The sequence below is a fragment of the Pelophylax lessonae genome (assembly GCF_965119305.1).
Source record: "Pelophylax lessonae genome assembly, chromosome: 7".
Classification (NCBI taxonomy): Eukaryota; Metazoa; Chordata; class Amphibia; order Anura; family Ranidae; genus Pelophylax; species Pelophylax lessonae.
Window position 1 is genome coordinate 174,324,949 of NC_138774.1, and position 19,771 is coordinate 174,344,719.

General features: G+C 46.7%; 2 protein-coding genes across 2 annotated transcripts in view; one reads left to right on the plus strand and one right to left on the minus strand.

Annotated features, from left to right (window-relative positions):
- The window catches only part of ABCB7 (ATP binding cassette subfamily B member 7), a 267,277-nt gene extending 247,556 nt beyond the window's left edge, over window positions 1-19,721 (minus strand). Inside the window, exon 1 of the mRNA XM_082262773.1 lies at window positions 19,497-19,721. Coding sequence (XP_082118899.1) covers window positions 19,497-19,637 — 141 coding nt within the window. The 5' untranslated portion in view covers window positions 19,638-19,721. The remainder of the gene's footprint in view (window positions 1-19,496) is intronic.
- Window positions 1-19,771, plus strand: part of RPL7A (ribosomal protein L7a) — a 475,634-nt gene that overhangs the window by 110,702 nt on the left and 345,161 nt on the right. The window lies entirely within an intron of this gene.

The window sequence follows — 19,771 nt, forward strand, 5'->3', positions numbered from 1 at the left end:
GCCATGAATTCCCCCGGAACCAGGGCAGCCACCACCGAGCGCAGGGATTCCATGCGGAACTTGCGAACCCGCACAGAGCGGTTCAGAGCTTTCAAGTCCAGAATTGGACGAACCTTGCCCTCCTTTCTGGGCACGGTGAACAGATTGGAATAAAACCCCCGAAATCTGTCCCGATGAGGCACCGGAACCACCACTCCCTGAGCCCTCAGGTCCCGCACCGCCAGGTGCAGATCCCGCAGGCGCTCTGGAGACAGTTGTAGATTTGAGGGAAAAAATCTGCTCTCTGGCCGAGAGAGAAACTCGATCTTGTAACCAGATCGAACGATTTCCAGAACCCATCTGTCCCGCACACGGGCCAACCAGGGCTGAAGAAAACCGAGCAAGCGTCCCCCCACCCCAAAACTGGGTGAGGGCGCCCCTTCAGGCCGAACTGTTATGGGCCGCAGGTCCGGATTGGCCGGACTTCTGTTTCCCAGACCAGGGTTTCTTCTGAGAGCCCTGGCCCTTGAACGGTTTGCCCTTGTAGTGCGGCCGAAAGGCACGAAAGGACCCCCGAGGGGGCCGAAAATTCGCATGCTTCTTCCCAGAAGTCCCCTTAGCCTTGGGGAAATGGGGCAAGAGAGTGCTCTTACCCCCGGTGATCCCCTTAATCAACACATCCAGAGACTCCCCAAAAAGGCGAGACCCATCATAAGGCAGATTGGCTAAGGTTTTACGTGAAGATTGGTCTACCGACCAACATTTCAACCAAACCAGGCGGCGAGACAACACCGCCACGCTGTGCACACGTGCAGCCAACGGAATCAGGTCCAGGTCCGCATCACACAGATACATGACACCCTGGTGGATCTGATCCACCATGTCCAGGGTCGCCGCCAAAGGCCGAATCGGCCACTAGGACGCGCCTAAGCATCTGCGTCCAACTTGCGATCGCCTGGGCCGCCACGAGAGAAGCAAATAGAGCTTTAAGCATAGAACCCGTAACAGAATAAGTATGACGGGCAAGAGACTCCAGTCTCCTATCCGTGGCATCACGGAAAACAGGGGATCCCTCTGCAGGAATCGCAGTGGCTTTGTTCAAAACCGCAATTGCATGATCCACTGGTGGAGGCACACACCACCGTTCATCAGTGGCAGGGGAGAAAGGATAACGCAGCTTGAATTTACTTGGTACCGCAAAAGGTTTGCGCAGATCGCGCCATTGATCCTTTACCGCGCGCTGAAAATCAGCATTGCAGGGAAAAACCTGCGGCGTCCTGCGTTTTCTCTGCGTCCCATAAGCCGCCAAGGCAGCGGGGGGACACACTTCGTCCTGCAAACGTAGCGTCTGCTTAACGGAAGCAATCAACTCATCCATGATTGCAAGCTCTTCAGGCGAGCCAGGGGGAGAATTATCAACCCCCTCAACCTCAGCCTCTACCTCAGACCCCACTAGATCAAGAGAGGAGCGGGATCCCGATAGGGAGGTCCCTGCCAGAACAGCCCCATCACCTTCACCCTCAGAATCGGAGGACAGAGTAACTCTGGGCCGTTTAGTAGATTGAGCAGCCACCAGCATTTGCACCTGGGCAGCAAGGCCAGCCACAATAGTGGCTAAATCCCCCCCTGGGGGGGAAACAGCGGTCCCCTGGCTTTCCACCAATACTGTGGGAAACTTGCCCTCCTGAGAATCCATTGCCCCTGTACGCCAGACAACCAAGGGTTAACTGTCCCCTTTCAGCAAGCACAGCCCACCGCACACACTCAGGCACAATGAGACCCCCACAGGGAATATACAGACTGAATACAGGCAATGGACAACAGGAATAGAAGGATAAAACCTGAGGAGACCCCGCTGCTGCTGCTGCCTCGACCGGTGTTCCAGGAAAAAGGAAGTGATGCAGCCAGGGCGCTCTATGTAAGCCTATGGAGGCTACAAGAAAATGGCCGCCGTGCATGTAAACCATGCGGCCGGAGCGGGCGCCGGTAAAATGGCGTCGTTTGGCGCCGAAACCGCCGCTCCACAGTGCATAAAAACACACACAATTTCATCCCATTATATGGATACATGTTAGATCGCCGCAGCGATCGCTGTATATGCCCCAACATGCCATTAAAAACATGCCCCACAGCACACAGCTTCCCACACTGCCCAGCCTGACACACACAGTGTCATACAGCTCCCCCCCCCCCCCTTGCAGCCCACAGCATGCAGCCGAGAGATAGGGAGACAAGCAGTGTGATTTAAAGGCAGGTTACACAGTCCCAGACTGAGACCCCCCCCAGACAGACAGGTCCCCACATAGACACACTTACCTCATATGGCGTGGGGAACCCGCACAGGCGAACAAGCCGCTGCACATGAGGCAGGGAGAGTCGCAATTCAAGACGCACACAATGGCGGTTAAGAAACCGCACAGCGTCCGGTGAGGTAGCCACCTCACCAAACATCCCTGCACCGAACAGGGATGGGTCGTTCACCGTGCCAGGAGCGTTACCTGGCTGAACGCTCGATGGCAGACTGGGAAGCCACTGACCCACGACCTGCGATCAGGGGGATCAGCCCGAGACCCAGTCCGCATGATCCTCTTCGTCCGAAGAACTAACTAATGCTGACAAAAACAACAGCTAAGTAAAGGTAGAGAAAAAACTCAAATAAAATATTAAAAAGAAGAAAGTCTGGGACAAAAAGTCCCAGCACAGAGAGAGCCAGCCACTCCTGACAAGCTAGACATTAAAACTGAGATATGGTTGCAGGAAGTAGGAGGGTATTGACTGAGGGGACCACCCCTTGAGGGTGGGATATGTTAAAGCTTTATTGTTAACATATTCTGTTGCCTAGCTACTCCTTCGGAGCAAAGTCTAATACCCCATATGTGACGAATATGAAGAGGCGGCGACTGTCGGAGGACGTAAGAGAAAAAGGGTTTTAATTTTTTCCCCACATTTTCCAAAAACTTGTGGAAAAAAAATAGGGATGCACCGAATATTCGGCGGCCGAACATTATTCGGCCGAAAATAGAGAAAATAGCACTTTCGGCATTCGGCCGAATAAGTCAAAAGGCCGAATAATTTTGAGCCGAACAATGTCAGCTTCCGCCCTGACCGCTCACCTTCCTCATTGCGGCTCGCGGCTCCCTTCTCACACGCCGCCGGTGTCCTGTCCGGCCGCGAGTAGGGGGTGTGACGTCACGCGCGCGTCCTGCCCCCTGCTCCTGACTGCGGCTCCTTCACACTAGGTCCACGCCCGCCCCCCTGTTCGCGGCTTTTGGCTCTGGCTGCAGTTCAGGTATGTGATGTGGAGCTGAGCACATTTGGGGGAGAATACGGTAGCTGCACAAGCATTAGTGTGCAGACTGCCATATGTTGTTGCCACTTGCCATGCTCATTACATTAGAATGCCCTATAAAGTGCCCCTTTAAAAAAAAAAAAAGAAAAAAAATGTGCCCAACAGAGTGCTCCCTTGACATAAAATGTGGCCATCAGCGTGCCCCTTATTTTATGCTAAGGGACATGCTGATGAGCATATTTTATGTTAAGGGGCACTCTGATGAGCATATTTTATGTTAAGGGGCACTCTGATGGGCATATTTTATTTTAAGGGGCACGCTAATGGGCATATTTTATGTTAAGAGCAACGCTGATTTAAATGTTTTGTTTTGCCCATCAGCGTGCCCCCTAACATAAAATGTGCCCATCAGCGTGCCCCCTAAAAATTGGCAAAATAAATGGAAAAAATGCGAAACACCGCGTTCGGTATTCGGCCTTCGGCCAAGCATTTCATTATTATTCGGCTTCGGCCAAGAATTTCATTTCGGTGCATCCCTAGAAAAAAATAACACGTTCAAAAGACCCATAATGTCTCATAGAATATACGTTGGAGTGTTTGCTTTCCAAAATGGGATAATTTTGTGGGCGTTTCTATTGTCTTGGTGCTCTAGGGCCTTCAGAAGTGTGATAGGTAGTCTGAAAATGATGTGTGTAATTTATGCTCCTAGAACGCCTTAAGGTGCTATTTGCATGTGGAGGTTCTTCATGTGGCCAGGCTGTGTAAAAGTCTCACACATGTGGTATCGCCATACTCAGGAGGAGTAGCAGAATGTATTTTGGGGTGTCATTTTTGCTATGTACATGCTATGTGTTAGAAATATCCTATAAATTGACAACTTTGTGTAAAAAAAATAGGTTTTAATTTTTTCCCACATTTTCCAAAAACTTGTGGAAAAAAATGACATGTTCAAATGACCCATAATGCCTCATAGAATATACTTTGGAGTGTTTGCTTTCCAAAATGGGATCATTTTGTGGGCTTTTCCATTGTATTGGTGCTCTAGGGCCTTCAAAAGTGTGATAGGTAGTAAGAAAGTTTTATGTGCATTTATGCTCCTAGAACGCTTGAAGGATCTACTTGGATGTGGAGTCCCTTTTTGTGGCCAGGCTGTGTAAAAGTCTCACACATGTGGTATCGCCATACTCAGGAGGAGTAGCAGAATGTATTTTGGGGTGTCATTTTTGCTGTGTACATGCTATGTGTTAGAAATGGCTTATAAATTGACAACTTTGTGGGGAAAAAAAGAAAAAAATATTTTTTTCTTCATTTTCCCAAGAATTGTGGGAAAAAATTATAACTTCAAAAAACTCACCATGCCTCTTACTAAATACCTTGGACTGTCTACTTTCCAAAAAGGGGTCATTTGGGGGGTATTTGAACTGTCCTGACATTTCAGGGCCTCAAGAAAGGAGATAGGCCGTCAGTACATCTGGTGTGATCAATTTTCAGTAATTGGTACCATAGCTTCTAGACTCAATAACTTTCACACAGACTAAATAATATACACTAATTTGGGTTCATTTTACCACAGATATGTAGCAGTATATATTTTGGCCCAAATGTATGAAGAAAAATAAATTTTTTGCAAAATTTTATAATAGAAACTAAAAAAAAGTCTTTTTTTTTTCAAAAATTTTGCTCTTTTTTTGCTTATATCACGAAAAAAAAAAAACCCAGTTGTGATCAAATACCACCAAAAGAAAGCTCTATTTGTGTGAAAAAAATGATAAAAATTTTGTTTGGTTACAGTGTAGCATGACTGAGCAATTGTCATTCAAAGTGTGAGAGTGCTGAAAGCTGAAAATTGGTCTGGGAAGGAAGGGTGTCTAACTGCTCTGTATTGAAGTGGTTAAGGAACCCTTTGAGCCATTATCAGAGGTCTCCTTAAGATTGATTACCCTAAAAACCATTTTTCTTGTCGCTATAACTTCTGCTCGCAGAATTAGCTAACTACAAGCCCTTTCAGTTAGAGAGCCCTTCCTACAGATTCTTGAGGATAGGGTCATTCTCAGGACCAACCAGGCTTTTATACCCAAGGTCGCCTCTACCTTTCACAGAAGCCAAGACATAATACTACCCTCCTTCTGCAATAGACCATCCAATGAAAAAGAAGAGCAACTACACCATTCGGATGTCAGAAGGTGCCTTATAGCCTACCTAGAAGCAACAAGAAGCTTCAGAACATCAGAGACCCTGTTTATCCTGTTCTCAGGGAAACGCAAGGGGAAGCAGGCTTCGAAAGGGACTATAGCCAGATGGATAAAGATGGCTATTTCAGAGGGATACAGGGTCTTGCACTTGGATGCACCAGAGGGATTCAATGCGCACTCCACAAGGGTATTAGCCACATCTTGGGCAGAAAGAACCAGTGCTACCCCAGAACAGATTTGCAAAGCCGCAACGTGGTCAAGCATCTCAACGTTCATCCGGCATTACCGTCTGGATATTTTGGGTAGCCAGGATCAGGTGTTTGGAAGGAAGGTCCTCCAAGCAGTGGTCCCCCCCTAAAAGGAACTGGGTGAGTATTTGTTAATCCTCTCAAGGGCTGTCCTGGAAGACGACTGGGGAAAAAAAAAATCAGAGTTAGACTTACCGGTAACTCTGTTTCCAGGAGTCTAACAGGACAGCAGGTTCCCACCCTTTTTTCTACATTAATAAAATGAATTTGATGTACCATTCCATACTATGTTTTTTAACAATTTTTCAGCTCCGTCCTTCGGTTCTTGGATAAAACTGACCAGGTGCCTGCGGGACCGCCTTTTAAAGAGCTGATGGCAATGTGTTTCCCGTCCAGTAGGAGGAGCTCCATCTCTCAAGGTCTGTCCTGGAAGACTCCTGGAAACATAGTTACCGGTAAGTCTAACTCAGATTTTTTCTTTTTTATACTAGTAATGGCAGTGATCAACGTCTGCGGTATTGCAACAGAAAATCAGACAATAACTGACACTTTGCCGGAACTAATACGATGAGTAGTGCTATAAATATCCATGGTCACTGTACTAATGACACTGGCTGGGAATGGGTTAAACATCTAGGGCAATCATGGTGTTAACCATGTGTCTAGCCACTGTTTTTCTGTACACAGTGTGGTGCTTTTACTAGCCACACTTCACACCACAAAGAACATGTCCTATGCTGACCGCTGTGGTTTTCAGCAAGCCAACTGACGGACAGGGTACTATCAATGGAATTTTTTTTAAACTTCCTGCCAGGACTGCTTTGAATCTGAACTTCTGCATCCTGGATCCCAGCCCACCCTAAAGCCCCCTATCCTTTAATTTATTTTGCAACAAATCTATACATGCTTACCTTCGGTCCTGCAGTCTTCAGGACAGTCCAAAAATTTCCTTAATGAGGTTTACACAGGCTTTACTGGTGCAAGATGAGATAACACTCAAATTTGATAAAAAAATGTAATGCAATGCTTCATTGATAGAAGTAGAAATAAATAGATCTGTTTGATCCTAAAATTTCTTGACCATCTGGTAAGCCAAATTTCCATTAAATTCAATTTATATATTGTTACGTATAAATTGTAATCTCCATATTAGAGATTGCACAGGTATTGCTTTGTAACAATTGTCCCCTTCGGTCAACGTGCTTCTCATAAAACTTCTTCAGGACCAGTTGAGGATTCAATAAAGGAGATAATATTAATCAAAAAAGTGCAAAAATACTTATGGGACTATTGGAGGCAACGGCTACAAAGTGGGGCAATCCCTTCGGGTGAACACTGGGACATAGAGACTGGATCCAAACCACGGCCGATCCAACGCTATAAGTTTCAGCAATCTTGCCATAAGCATGCCTGATTGGGTACTTAATGGCCTTATCTGGCGTACAATATTTTCCTCCATTAAACCAACAATCTGTATTTGCTATAATGATAGGGTCCCAATAATGAGCACCTAGAGCATTTGACCATAATCACATTTGGTCATATTGGCCATATCTGATCCCATAATGATAACTAGTTCTCTTAAAGAGCGGAGTGTGCATCTTTGGAACATGTGAGGCAGCGGCTTAAAGTAATTCTATCAGGCAGGGTTCTTTGTGGTGCCTGGCTCTTTCTATGTAATTAAACAGAAAGAAACTGCATTCTATATGGGAGGTAATGTGATTAGGGTCAAATGCTCTAGGTGATCAGCATTGGGAACCCATCATTACAGCATATACAGATTAGGAATCGACCGATTATCGGTGGAGCTGCTTTTCAGAGGCCGATATTCACTTTTTTTGAAGTATCGGTATCAGCCACAAACTTGCCGATATGGCCAATATTGCTTCAAGTGGTTGTACCGAGGTGATGCCTGCAGCTACAGACATCACCCCAGTACCGTTTTTTTTTTAGAGCGGACGCTTGGCTTTCTTGTAGTAACAACCAATGAGGCCAAGCAGCCACTTTGCTGTTATTACAAGCAGTGGGAGGGGACGTACTCCTCTTCCCGCTGCCTTCTGCTGCTCCACGCGGGTCTCTGGTCCCACCAGGAGGCCCGACCAACCAACCTGGCATTTTGAATGCTTTTAGGTGAGGAAGAGGGGTCCATAAAGAGTACCTGTTACTGCCTATTACTGTCACAAGGGAGGTTTACAATCCTTGTGACAGCAAAAAAAAAAAAGATAAAAAAAATTAACAGGGACAGTGAAAAAAAAAAAAAAAACTTTAAATGTGCAGAATATCAGCACCTGTTATCGGCCTGAAGGATGGCCGGAAAATCAGTATCAGCCCTGGAAAAAAAACGATATCGGATGATCCCCAATACAGATACTTGGTTTAATGGAGGAAAACTATTGTATACCAGATAAGGACATGAAAGACCCAATCAGGCATGCTTATGGCAGGATTGCTGAAAATTTGAGCTTTGGTTCAGATCTAGTCTCTATGTTCCAGTGTCTGCCCCAGGGGATTGCCCCACTTTGTGGCTGCCGCCTCAACCGGTCCCAGAAGTAATTTTGCACTTCAATTTCGCACTGTGATTACTATTTTCTCCTCATTAAACCCTCAACTGGACCCGAAGAAGCTTTATGAGAAAGGCATTGACCTAAGGGGAAAACAAATTAAGCAATACCTGTACAATATCTCATATGGAGAGTAGAATGTATATGGAACTAAAGGGAATTTAGGGGGGTATGGTTTACAGATGGTCAGGAGATTTTAGGACCAAACAGATCCATTTATTTTTTACTTTTATCAATAAAGTATTGTATAATAATTTTGTCAAATTGGAGTGTTATCTCAATTTGTACCAGTGAATTTCATGTAAACCTCACTGGAGGAACTTTTTAGAATATAAGAAATGTTTAGGATGTGGTAAATTGGTGGTGGCTCCTTATTAGGTTAATGCGGGAAGAGGCTGCAAATTCGCAGCCTTCCTGCATCGCACAAGTGTGAACCGGCCCTTAAAGCGGAGTTCCACCCTAAAATTATACTTACCTCCATCTTCTCGCTCCGGGTCACATGAAAAACAGATGGATAATCGCAATTTTTTTTTTTTTTTTTTTTTTTTTTTTTTACTTACCTGGTTTAGAAGGAAATATACTTACCTTACTTCCTCTTCCTCCCCTCGGCGGTTATGGCGATTCGTCACTTCCTGGCTTGCATTGATTCCTGGGAGCTGAACATCATCGCTCCCAGGAATCAATGCGCCTGCACCGGCCCCGACGTCAGTTCCGGTGCAGGCGGCATCATACCTTGCTAAACAGCTTCTGGGCATGCCCAGAAGCTGTGCAGGGATGACGCTGCGGCACCGGAAGTGACGGCGGGGCCGGTGCAGTGCACGGAAGAGGACACAGAAGAGGATCACGCTGGCTTCAAGCTGCCCACACCTGAGATGGCAGCGCCGGACAATACATTTTCAAGGTAAGTATTTCTTATAAAAGGTAAGTGCAACCTGGGACAGATCAGAGGCTAGCCATTGTGGAATGTACTAGCCCTGACTGTCCCGGGGGTATTTTTATTAAAAAAAAATTTCCCAGGGTGGAACTCCGCTTTAAGGAGTCTTTCCTCTTCAGCTTGAGTGGTGCTTCCTGCTGGGGTGAGCTGCACTCATGTAATGATGTGTGAAGTCTGCTTTGTTCTTAGCCCAGGTTACATGATTCCCTTCTGGGGGATGGTACATCCACAATAGCCCGGGCTGAGAGGAACTCAACCCAGAAATCAAGTGGAGCTGAACCTCAGAGTGGAGAGTCTTCAGAGGACAGCATCAGAGAAGAAGCATTTTTTTTTTTTTTTTTTTTAAGCATGGCAATGCAAATGTAATTTTTTCTTTTTAACTGGAACTCAGCTTTAAACCATGGCTTCTGCAAATAGTAATAAAAAAATGGCTGACTTATGTTTTTTTACCACAGTCCTGATGTGTTAGAAGAGACCTGCAAGTAAGCAAAGAGTGCCGAGACAGATAACAAGGATAGGCCATGTGCACAGAATATTCACAGCGGTCTACAAAATAATGGAAAACACCCTCCCTCAGAAGTTAGAACATCAATCCAGATTTTAAACTCACATGTGAACATGCTTCATGAAAAAGCCATCTCACCAGGATCTTGTATCAATTCTCTACTGCTTCCATTCACCTATCTCTGCAAACTCACCAAACCTCTGAAAAAAGCCCACCGTGACTGCAGGAACCTCATGCAGAAAAATGTCCTCCAAGCTGCAACCCTTCATTATCCTAGACTTCACCAGCCCAGACCCCAGAACAGTGCTTCTTTCATCTCAGCTGCAAAGTAATAGCCGCACAATGAACTGCATCACTGTACACAATATTAGAGCTGCTGAGCAAAGGAGCAATCGGCAATGCTAGTTACCAATAACACAGGAAAACAGGTTGGCACAGCGATTAGAAAGGTGATGGTGAGCAATTACTAATAGGGGTGCACCGATCCGATATCAGCCTCGATACTGACAAAATAGCTGGATCTGGGATCGGAAAAATTAACAGATCCGTGGGCCGATCCAGGTTTTTTTTTTTTTTTTTCCTCGCAGCAAGATCGTCATTTGTCAGCTTCACGTGTGTGTCGAATGCTAGAATCAACATGGAGCGAGCCAAAGAGTTCTACTGCTACATTTTATTTATTTAAAGAAGTTTGATTACATTCTATTTTCGCTTTGAATACACAAATGTTTTTTAAATAAATAAGAATTCAATACATTACCATACATCTGTTATTTTGTCTTAGTTATGTTTAGTTAGTAAAGTCTGGTGCCTTTAGTATCTTCAAGGAAGGTATAAGGTGGATGGTATAAAGTTTATTATTAATTCAGCAATAGTACTGGTTCGGTATCAGGTATCGACAGATACACAAAGCCCAGGCATCGGTATTGGGACTGAAAAAATCGGATCGGTGCACCCCTAATTACTAACCAACCAGAGACATTAAAGTATATCTAGGGGTTCTTTCACAATAGAGGTCCAATCGGGTCCGCCTGTCCGTTTTTCAGGCAGACCCGGTCGTACCCTCTATTCTCCTCTATGGAGCAGTGTGTTTAAATGGACATGTGTCCCTTTACACTCGCCTACATCCAATCTGAGAAGCTAAATACAGACGGATAGGGATCTGTTCCCCTTCGGTCCAGCACATTGGATCAGATGGCAGTCTATTTACACCCACATACATTTAACAAGCGCATGAAAAATGTCAGTTGTCTTTAAAAGTTCATCAAAATATTCTCACAAGGCTTTCCCCAAATAAAATGAGAGCCCCTTCATTCATGAATCAGAATAAAGTACGTGTGAAAAATAAGATGCGTCCTGTCTCTGCTTCTCCTTTCTTACACATAATGTTTGTTATGTTTCTTATGCTGGGGTTTATCACAAAGTATGGTCTGTTTTATGCTCTCCTTTTGCAACAACTACCTCTTGGGTCGCTCTCATGTGTTGTGAGCTGCCCTCTCTTCCTGTCACTGGTCTCTGGCGCTGTATGGTTTGCTTCTAGTCGTTATACAATTGTTTCCGGGGCCTGGGTGGAGATCCAGGCTCTTCTGATATTTTCCTTCCCGTTGCCATGGCTCCCCTAACTATTGTTTCCTGGAATGTCCGGGGTCTTAACTCCAAATTTAAAAGATCCCTTGTTTGACTACCTAAAGAAGTACCACCCACATATCTGCATTCTGCAAGAAACCCACCTTGTGGGTAGCAAACTACTTGCGCTTAAGAAACCCTGGGTGGGCTCCTATTATCATTCCACCTACTCCTCCTACTCGAGGGGTGTTGGCATCCTAATCCATAAATCCCTACAGTTTGTCCTACTGGATCTTCACCTGGACCCCGGGCGTAAATATGTCATTCTACATGCTATCTGTGACAGGCTTGAGATGGTTATTGCAGGTATTTACAATCCTCCCCCGGCTAGCATGTCCCTTCTCCATGCATTGACCCCGATCCTGGCTAAATACCCTTCTGCTCATGTGTTACTGGCGGGTGACTTTAACATGCCCCCCGATACCATCTGTGGACAGGATGGGGGTCGACCCGGTGGTGGACTCTCCCGTTAGGCTGAAGTCTATGGCCTGTGGGACGTCTGGCGGTGGAAGCACCCCCGAGAGCGGCAGTTCACCTGCCATTCTGCCACCCTCTCCAGCATAGATCTCATGCTAGTTAGCAATCCCCTTCTAGCAATCACCCTTGAGGCCTCCATCCTCCCTAGGGGCATTTCTGACCATGCTCCTGAAGCTCGGAACAGACACGTCTCCTGGACCATGCCTTTGGCGGCTGTCTAGGTTCTGGGTGATGGATGAGAGGATGGCCCGAGGGTGACGTCAGACCTCCAGGATTTCTGGGTACATAATAAGGGCACTGCGGACTCGGCCACGACCTGGGATGCCTTCAAGGCCTATGCTAGGGGTCAGTACCAACTTGCTATAGGGAGGGCTCGTAAAGAATCTTCTCTGGAATCTCTGGAATACCTCTGCTATCGGTATGAATCACTTCTGGCAAGTTTTCCTGACACCAAGAGAAAAATGGTGACAGGGGAGGGAGCTCCAGCTGATTGACAGCCTCAGCTCTGTTCTGTGAGTTGTGTGCAGGGGGCGTCTCTCTTCCCTTCAATCACCTCTCTCCTCACTGAACTCTGAAGAGTGTAACTTCAGATTTCTGACCTCTCAGACAAGCTTTATAATTCTGCACTTTGAATGGATGTACAGTAGAGAGAAGACTGCAGACAGACAGGTACAACTTGAGGCCAGTCACTTCATTGGGTATATGTAAGGGTTTACAACCACTTTAAGTAACATGGTGGATCTAGTTATAAAAGAAAAACTGCTAGATGACTGTGACAAGCATTTACCCATTCATGTCTACTTCTAAATGCATCTTCTTTAATACAGTGCTTTTCCATGGTAGTCAGCTCCATCTAGTGGCCATAATGCAGTATTTCTTGTGATTGAGGCATTTCAGAACAGATATTACATTATGACCACTAGATGGCGATGACAATTATACGAAAATGCTGTATTAGGGCTCTTTCACACACTATGTCCCGTCAAACGGACTCCGCTTTTATCAGCGGGGGATCGAGCCGCCGATCCCCCGCTGAGCAGAAGGATGACAGATGTGTCTCCGCGCTGTGTGCGGAGACACAGCTGTCAGTTCCCCATGCATCTCTATGGGGAAAATTGGATGGGAACGGACCGTCGGTCCGTTCTCATCCGATCCGATCCACTGGACGGATGGAAAATAAGTTCCGCTTTAATCAAAATATGGTCAGAATTTGCCAGTAATGGGTGAAGGCTTGTCTCTTTCTTCAAACTTATTTTTTTTTTTTAAAGCGGTTGTAAACCCTAAAAAAAAAAAAAAAACCTGCAAGACAAAGGCATAATGAGCTAATATTCTAAAGTGTCATTCGGCAGATACTGTAAGTGTTTCATTACATCATGTTTGATTTAATATAAAATCTGTTTGAAATGTTCATGTAATATAACGCTTACTAAATTATTGCTCATGTTATAACATCTTCTTTTATATATGTAAACTTCTGATACACCTACCAATAATTAACAAATATGTGATTGATCACTTACAGACCGCTATTTAAAGGTTGCCCCTGAAGAAGGAATTCTGAATTGTGTCTCTGAAACGCGTCGGGCATTCACCTTCAACACAGCGGTATCTGTTCTTGCCCCATGACATCATGAATTGTAGACAGCTTGCCATATGCTTTTAATATACATTTTTTTGTACTCATGTTCTTTAATAAAATCATTTAATTGTATATTTTGGTTCAAGTTACATATTATTTTTAGTGCCTTTAAAGTCCCACCCCAAGGGGAAAACTTTTTCCGAATGAGCTAGTATGCATCGCATACTAGCCCATTATGTGTAACTTACCTTAAAACGAAGCCCCGACACGGACCCCCTGACATCGCTGCAGGCGCTGCCATGATCCCTCGCCATCTTTTCCGGGTACGGCGGCTCCGGCATGCGCGCGGGAGTGATTTTCCAGCAAGCTCCCGGCAAACATAATTGAAGGTCCCCCCAGACCTTCAGAGCGCGAGCGGATGCATGCACTGCAAATATCTCCTAAACCGTGCCGGTTTAGGAGATATTTATTTGTACCTACAGGTAAGCCTTATTATAGGCTTACCTGTATGTAAAAGTGTCAAAAAGCGGGATACTACCGCTTTAAACAGGCCCCATATGTGTTGCAAATGTAAACATTCACTTCCTGCTGAAGTAGATGGTATATACTGTATATATGTTTTATTTTCTCTATGTGCTAATGTACACAATGCATTCAGTACAAAAGTCAGAAACGACAAGGACAATTTACTAAAGAAGTTGAGAATCTTCACACAATGGATTGGATGAATATTCATCCAATCACCCGCAGATGAAATAAGTACACAGGAATTTGCTTTTCACATGATCAGATAATTTAACCACTTGCTGCAAAATCACCTACCAGTACGTCATTTCGATCAAGTGGTTGTATGGGGGTGATGCCTGAAGCTGCAGGTACCGTTATTTAGATCCAACTGTAGGCTTTCTTGCAATAATAACCGATGCAGCTAGGCATCCGCTCAGCTGTTACAAGCAGCGGGAAGGGATGCCCCCCCCTCCCGCCACCTTCTGTCGCTCTCATCGGGTCTCCAGTCTCACCAGGATACCTGTACGACCAGTCGGCACATCTGCCGGCTGGCCTGGACACGCAAAAAAAAGTGGAAATCGTCTTTGATCGGGTCTCTGATGTAGTAAACCAGAAGCAACATCCGGTTCACTCGGCAACCAACAACGCCAGTTCAAAAAATCCAAAGTATTCATAAATACCAATCTTGGACTTTAATACTTTGAAGTGCATAGGAAGGGTTTGGGGTCTAAAAGACCCCAGATTCCTCCATAAAGAGTACCTATCACTGCCTATTACTGTCACAAGGGAAGTGTACATTCCTTGTGACAGCAATAAAAGTGATCAGAAGCAAATTTTTCAAAGGGGCCGTGTAAAATAGGAAAAAAAAAAAAATGTTAAAGCGCCCCATCCCTTCGTGCTCGCACACCAAACAAAACGCATACGTAAGTCGCGTCCACAAATGAAAACAGTGTTCAGATCACACGTGAGGTATAGCCGCAATCATTAGAGCAAAAGCAATAATTCTAGCACTGGACCTCCTCTAACTCTAAACTGGTAACCAATAAAAAATGTTAAAGAGCCGCCTTTCGAGATTTTTACCCAAGTTTGTCACCATTCCACCAGTGCGTGCAATTTTAAAACATGACATTGGTGTAACAATATATTTCACACAGAATACAAATAAATTGGGCTAAGACCCCGTTCACACTGGGGCGACGCTACTTGCCGGGGCGACCTCATAGGTCGCGGCGCGCAGCTCGCACCGCGACCTCGGAGCGGCCGGCACGGAATTCATATCATTGAAGTCAATGCAGGTCGCTCCGGGTCGCCCCAAAGAAGCTCCGGACCCTTTTTCTAAGTCGGAACGACTTGTGTCGCTCCTATTAGAACGGGTCCAGAGCTTCTCTATGGCAGGCGACCTACGGCGACCCGGTCGCCCCAGTGTGAACGGGGTCTAACTTTACTGTTTATTTTTTCATCTAAGTAATTTTTTTAAAAAAAAACAAAATAGTGTTTAAAAGACAGCTGCGCAAATAGTGTGACAAAATATTGCAGCGGTCGCCATTTTATTCTGTAGGGTCTCTGCTAAAAAAAAAATATATATATATATGTTTGGGGGGTTCTAAGTAATTTTCTAGCTAAAAACACTGTTTTTAACTTGTAAACAAAAAAAGTCAGAAGTTAACCACTGCAGGACCGAGTGCTGCATATAAACTACGGCCGGGCGGCCTGGCTGCACAAAAGTACATACAGGTACATGATTTTGTGCACGGGATCAAGGGCATGGACCGCCAGAGCCCCGCACCTGCTGTGATTGGACACAGCGGGAGCCAATCAGCGGGTCCAGCGGCCACGATGGTCACCGGGACCTCCTGAATGTTCAGAGGAGAGGCAGAACAGCGGTCTTCCTAGGTAAACAAGGCAGACTGCCATTCTGTCACAGAGGAAAATGGAGATCTTGTGTTTCTACTAAGCAGAAACACGGATCTCTGTCTTCCTCTGGTCCATCCACTCCCCCCACAGTTAGAAAGCACTCCCTAGGATCGCACTAAACCCTTTTAACCCCCTGTTAACCCCTTCCCTGCCAGTGTCATTTATACAGTGAATCTTTTTTTTAGTATTGATCATTGTATTGGTGTCACTGGTCCCCAAAAACTGTCACTGAATGTCAGATTCGTCTGTCGCAGTCCCTTTAAAAAAACCTGATCGCGGCCATTAATAGTAAAAATAAAAAATCCATAAAAACATCTTCTAGTTTGTAGACGCTATAACTTTTGCACAAATCAATAAATATACACTTAGGCCCCATGCACACGGGACGTTTTTAACGCCGCTGTAAGCGGCGTCAGGCGTTTTCTTTTTGCAGCCTAAAAACGCCCCTCCATGTTATTCTATGGCCTCATGCACACTCAGACGTTTTTGAGCTGTAAGTGGCTTAGACGTTTTTAGGCTGCAACAAGAACCCACCACCTGCGCGTTCTGAGGACCAGCGTTACAGCGTTAAAAACGCCTGACGCTGCTAAAAGCTGAATAACTTTGCTATAACGTTGCTTAACGTGCGTTAAGCCACGTTATACGTTTTTTTTTCTTCCATTCAAAATCAATGGTTCCCTATGGGATCCTATTGATTTGAATGGAGGTCGCACCGCAACACCGCAAGTCGGATCCGACTTGCGGGGTGACTTGCGCTGTGGGAATCTTGAGGGGGAACGCCATGCCAAAATGGGAAAAAAACGGCGTGGGGTCCCCCCCCCAGGGTTCCAAACCAGGCCCTTCGGGTCTGTTATGGAATTTTAGGGTAGCCCCATGCCGAAAAAACGGCATGGGGTCCCCCCCAAAATCCATACCAGACCCTTAACCGAGCATGCAGCCCGGCAGGCCAGGAAAGGGGAGGGGACGAGCGAGCGGCCCCACCCCCCCTGGACCACACCAGGCCACATGCCCTCAACATGGGGGGGTGTTGGTGCTTTGGGGCAGGGGGAGCTCTGCACCCCCCACCTCAAAGCACCTTGCCCCCATGTTGATGAGGACAAGGGCCTCATCCCCACAACCCTGGCCGGTGGTTGTGGGGGTCTGCGGGCAGGGGGCTCATCGGAATCTGGAAGCCCCCTTTAACAAGGGGGCACCCCAGATCCCGGACCCCCTCCCTATGTGAATGGGTATGGGGTACACTGTACCCCTACCCATTCACCCCATAAAAGGCAGTGTATGGAAATAACGACAAGAGACGTTTTGGAAAGTTTATTAAAAATCTTCATCCGACTCTTCTTGTCTTCTCCTCTCCGGGGTCTTCTGCTCTTTTGCTGTCCGCCCTTCTTGTCTTCTCCTCTCCGGGGTCTTCTGCTCTTTTGCTGTCCCCCTCTTCTTGTGTTCTTGTCTCCGGGGTCTTCTGCTGTCCCCTCTTCTGCTGTCCTCTCTTCTTTTCTTCTCCTCTCCGGTCTTCTGCTCTTTTGCTGTCGGCTGTCTTCTTCCTCCGGTCCTCCTCCGCCGACGTCTCCGCTGATTATGCCTATCTCCGGTCTCTTCAGCTTATTATATAGCCATTAGGGGCGTGGCCCCGATGACGTCATCTGGAGGCCCCGCCCCCTCATGTCACATATGACGTCATCTGTGACATGAGGGGGCGGGGTCTCCAGATGACGTCATCGGGGGCCACGCCCCTAATGGCTATATAATAAGCTGAAGAGACCGGAGATAGGCATAATCAGCGGAGACGTCGTCGGAGGAGGACCGGAGGAAGAAGACAGCCGACAGCAAAAGAGCAGAAGACCGGAGAGGAGAAGAAAAGAAGAGAGGACAGCAGAAGACCCCGGAGACAAGAACACAAGAAGAGGGGGACAGCAAAAGAGCAGAAGACCCCGGAGAGGAGAAGACAAGAAGGGCGGACAGCAAAAGAGCAGAAGACCCCGGAGAAGACCCCGGAGAGGAGAAGACAAGAAGGGCGGACAGCAAAAGAGCAGAAGACCCCGGAGAAGACCCCGGAGAGGAGAAGACAAGAAGAGTCGGATGAAGATTTTTAATAAACTTTCCAAAACGTCTCTTGTCGTTATTTCCATACACTGCCTTTTATGGGGTGAATGGGTAGGGGTACAGTGTACCCCATACCCATTCACATAGGGAGGGGGTCCGGGATCTGGGGTGCCCCCTTGTTAAAGGGGGCTTCCAGATTCCGATGAGCCTCCTGCCCGCAGACCCCCACAACCACCGGCCAGGGTTGTGGGGATGAGGCCCTTGTCCTCATCAACATGGGGGCAAGGTGCTTTGAGGTGGGGGGTGCAGAGCTCCCCTTGCCCCAAAGCACCAACACCCCCCCATGTTGAGGGCATGTGGCCTGGTGTGGTCCAGGGGGGGTGGGGCCGCTCGCTCGTCCCCTCCCCTTTCCTGGCCTGCCGGGCTGCATGCTCGGATAAGGGTTTGGTATGGATTTTGGGGGGGACCCCATGCCGTTTTTTCGGCATGGGGCTACCCTCAAATTCCATAACAGACCCGAAGGGCCTGGTTTGGAACCCTGGGGGGGACCCCCACGCCGTTTTTTTCCCATTTTGGCGTGGCGTTCCCCCTCAAGATTCTCACAGCGCAAGTCGCCCCGCAAGTCGGATCCGACTTGCGGTGTTGCGGTGCGACCTCCATTCAAATCAATAGGCTCCCATAGGGAACCATTGATTTTGAATGGAAGAAAAAAAAACGCTGCTAAAAGCAACGTGGCAAAACGTGCAATAACGCCAATGGAAAAAGCTACTGAAAGCACGTTTTTACAGCTGCTTTTTCCGGCGTCAGAACTAACTTTGACGTACGTTTTTTCTAACGCCCCGTGTGCATGGGGCCTTATTGGGAGGATTTTTTACCAAAAACATGTAGCAGAATACATAGTGGCCTAAATTGATTAAGAAATTTGATTTTTACATGTTTTAATTGGATATGTTTTATGGGAGAAAGTAAAAAATATTGTTTTTTTTTTTCAAAATGTGTTTTTTTCTTGTTTATAGCGCAAAAAATAAAAACCACAGAGGTGATAAAATATCACCAAAAGAAAGCTCCATTTGCGTAAAAAAAAAAAAAAAAGGACATTTGTTTTATTTGGGTACAGCGTTGAACGACTGCGCAACTGTCAGTTAAAACAACGCAGTGCCGTAGTGCAAAAAATTAAAGAAGGGTTGGTTTTTTGTTTGCCATTTGTGTCCCATAGGGGAGATTTCCCTTCACTTCCTGTCCCATAGCCAAACAGGAAGTGAAGGGAAATCTCCCGGATTGTCACCCAGAACTAGTGTCCCCATTGGAAGATTGCTCCTCTGTTTGGGGACGACCCATCATGTTGGATTTTTTTCCTCTCTTGATGGGAACGATCGCCGTGACGCGGAGGAAGGGTGAATCTCCCTAATAATGACGCAGACAGCAATAAAAAGCTGACAGGGGCTCCAATCCCTCTCCATTCTCTCCAACACCAGTAGCAAAGCTCTGCCTGGAGTCATACATGAATGGAGATGGTCCTTCCAGCCATAACACAGGACAGGTTCTCTTCATTGTACAGCTGTCAGCACATGGTGACCTCAGCCTGTAGTAGGGGGGGGGGGGGGTCCTCCACCCCCCTGACTGTACCCCGCCCCCCATGCAGCCGGCTCACCTGGCTCTGCTCCCCTCTTGCCCGGGAACTGCTGGACTTCCACCTTCGTTCTCCTTGATAGTAGCAGCTGAGAGGCCTCCTGAGCTGCCACAGTGACCCCGGTCTCCTGCGGGGCATATTGAGCACCATGAGCAGCGCCATGTCCGGGGTCACGGGGTCTGACAGACTGGAAAGCTCCTAGTCCTCCCACACCATAGAGTAAGGAGACCAGACGGCCCCTCCCCTCTGTACGAGTTTTGCAGTACATCGTTGGTCATGCCCATGCAAAGCTCCAC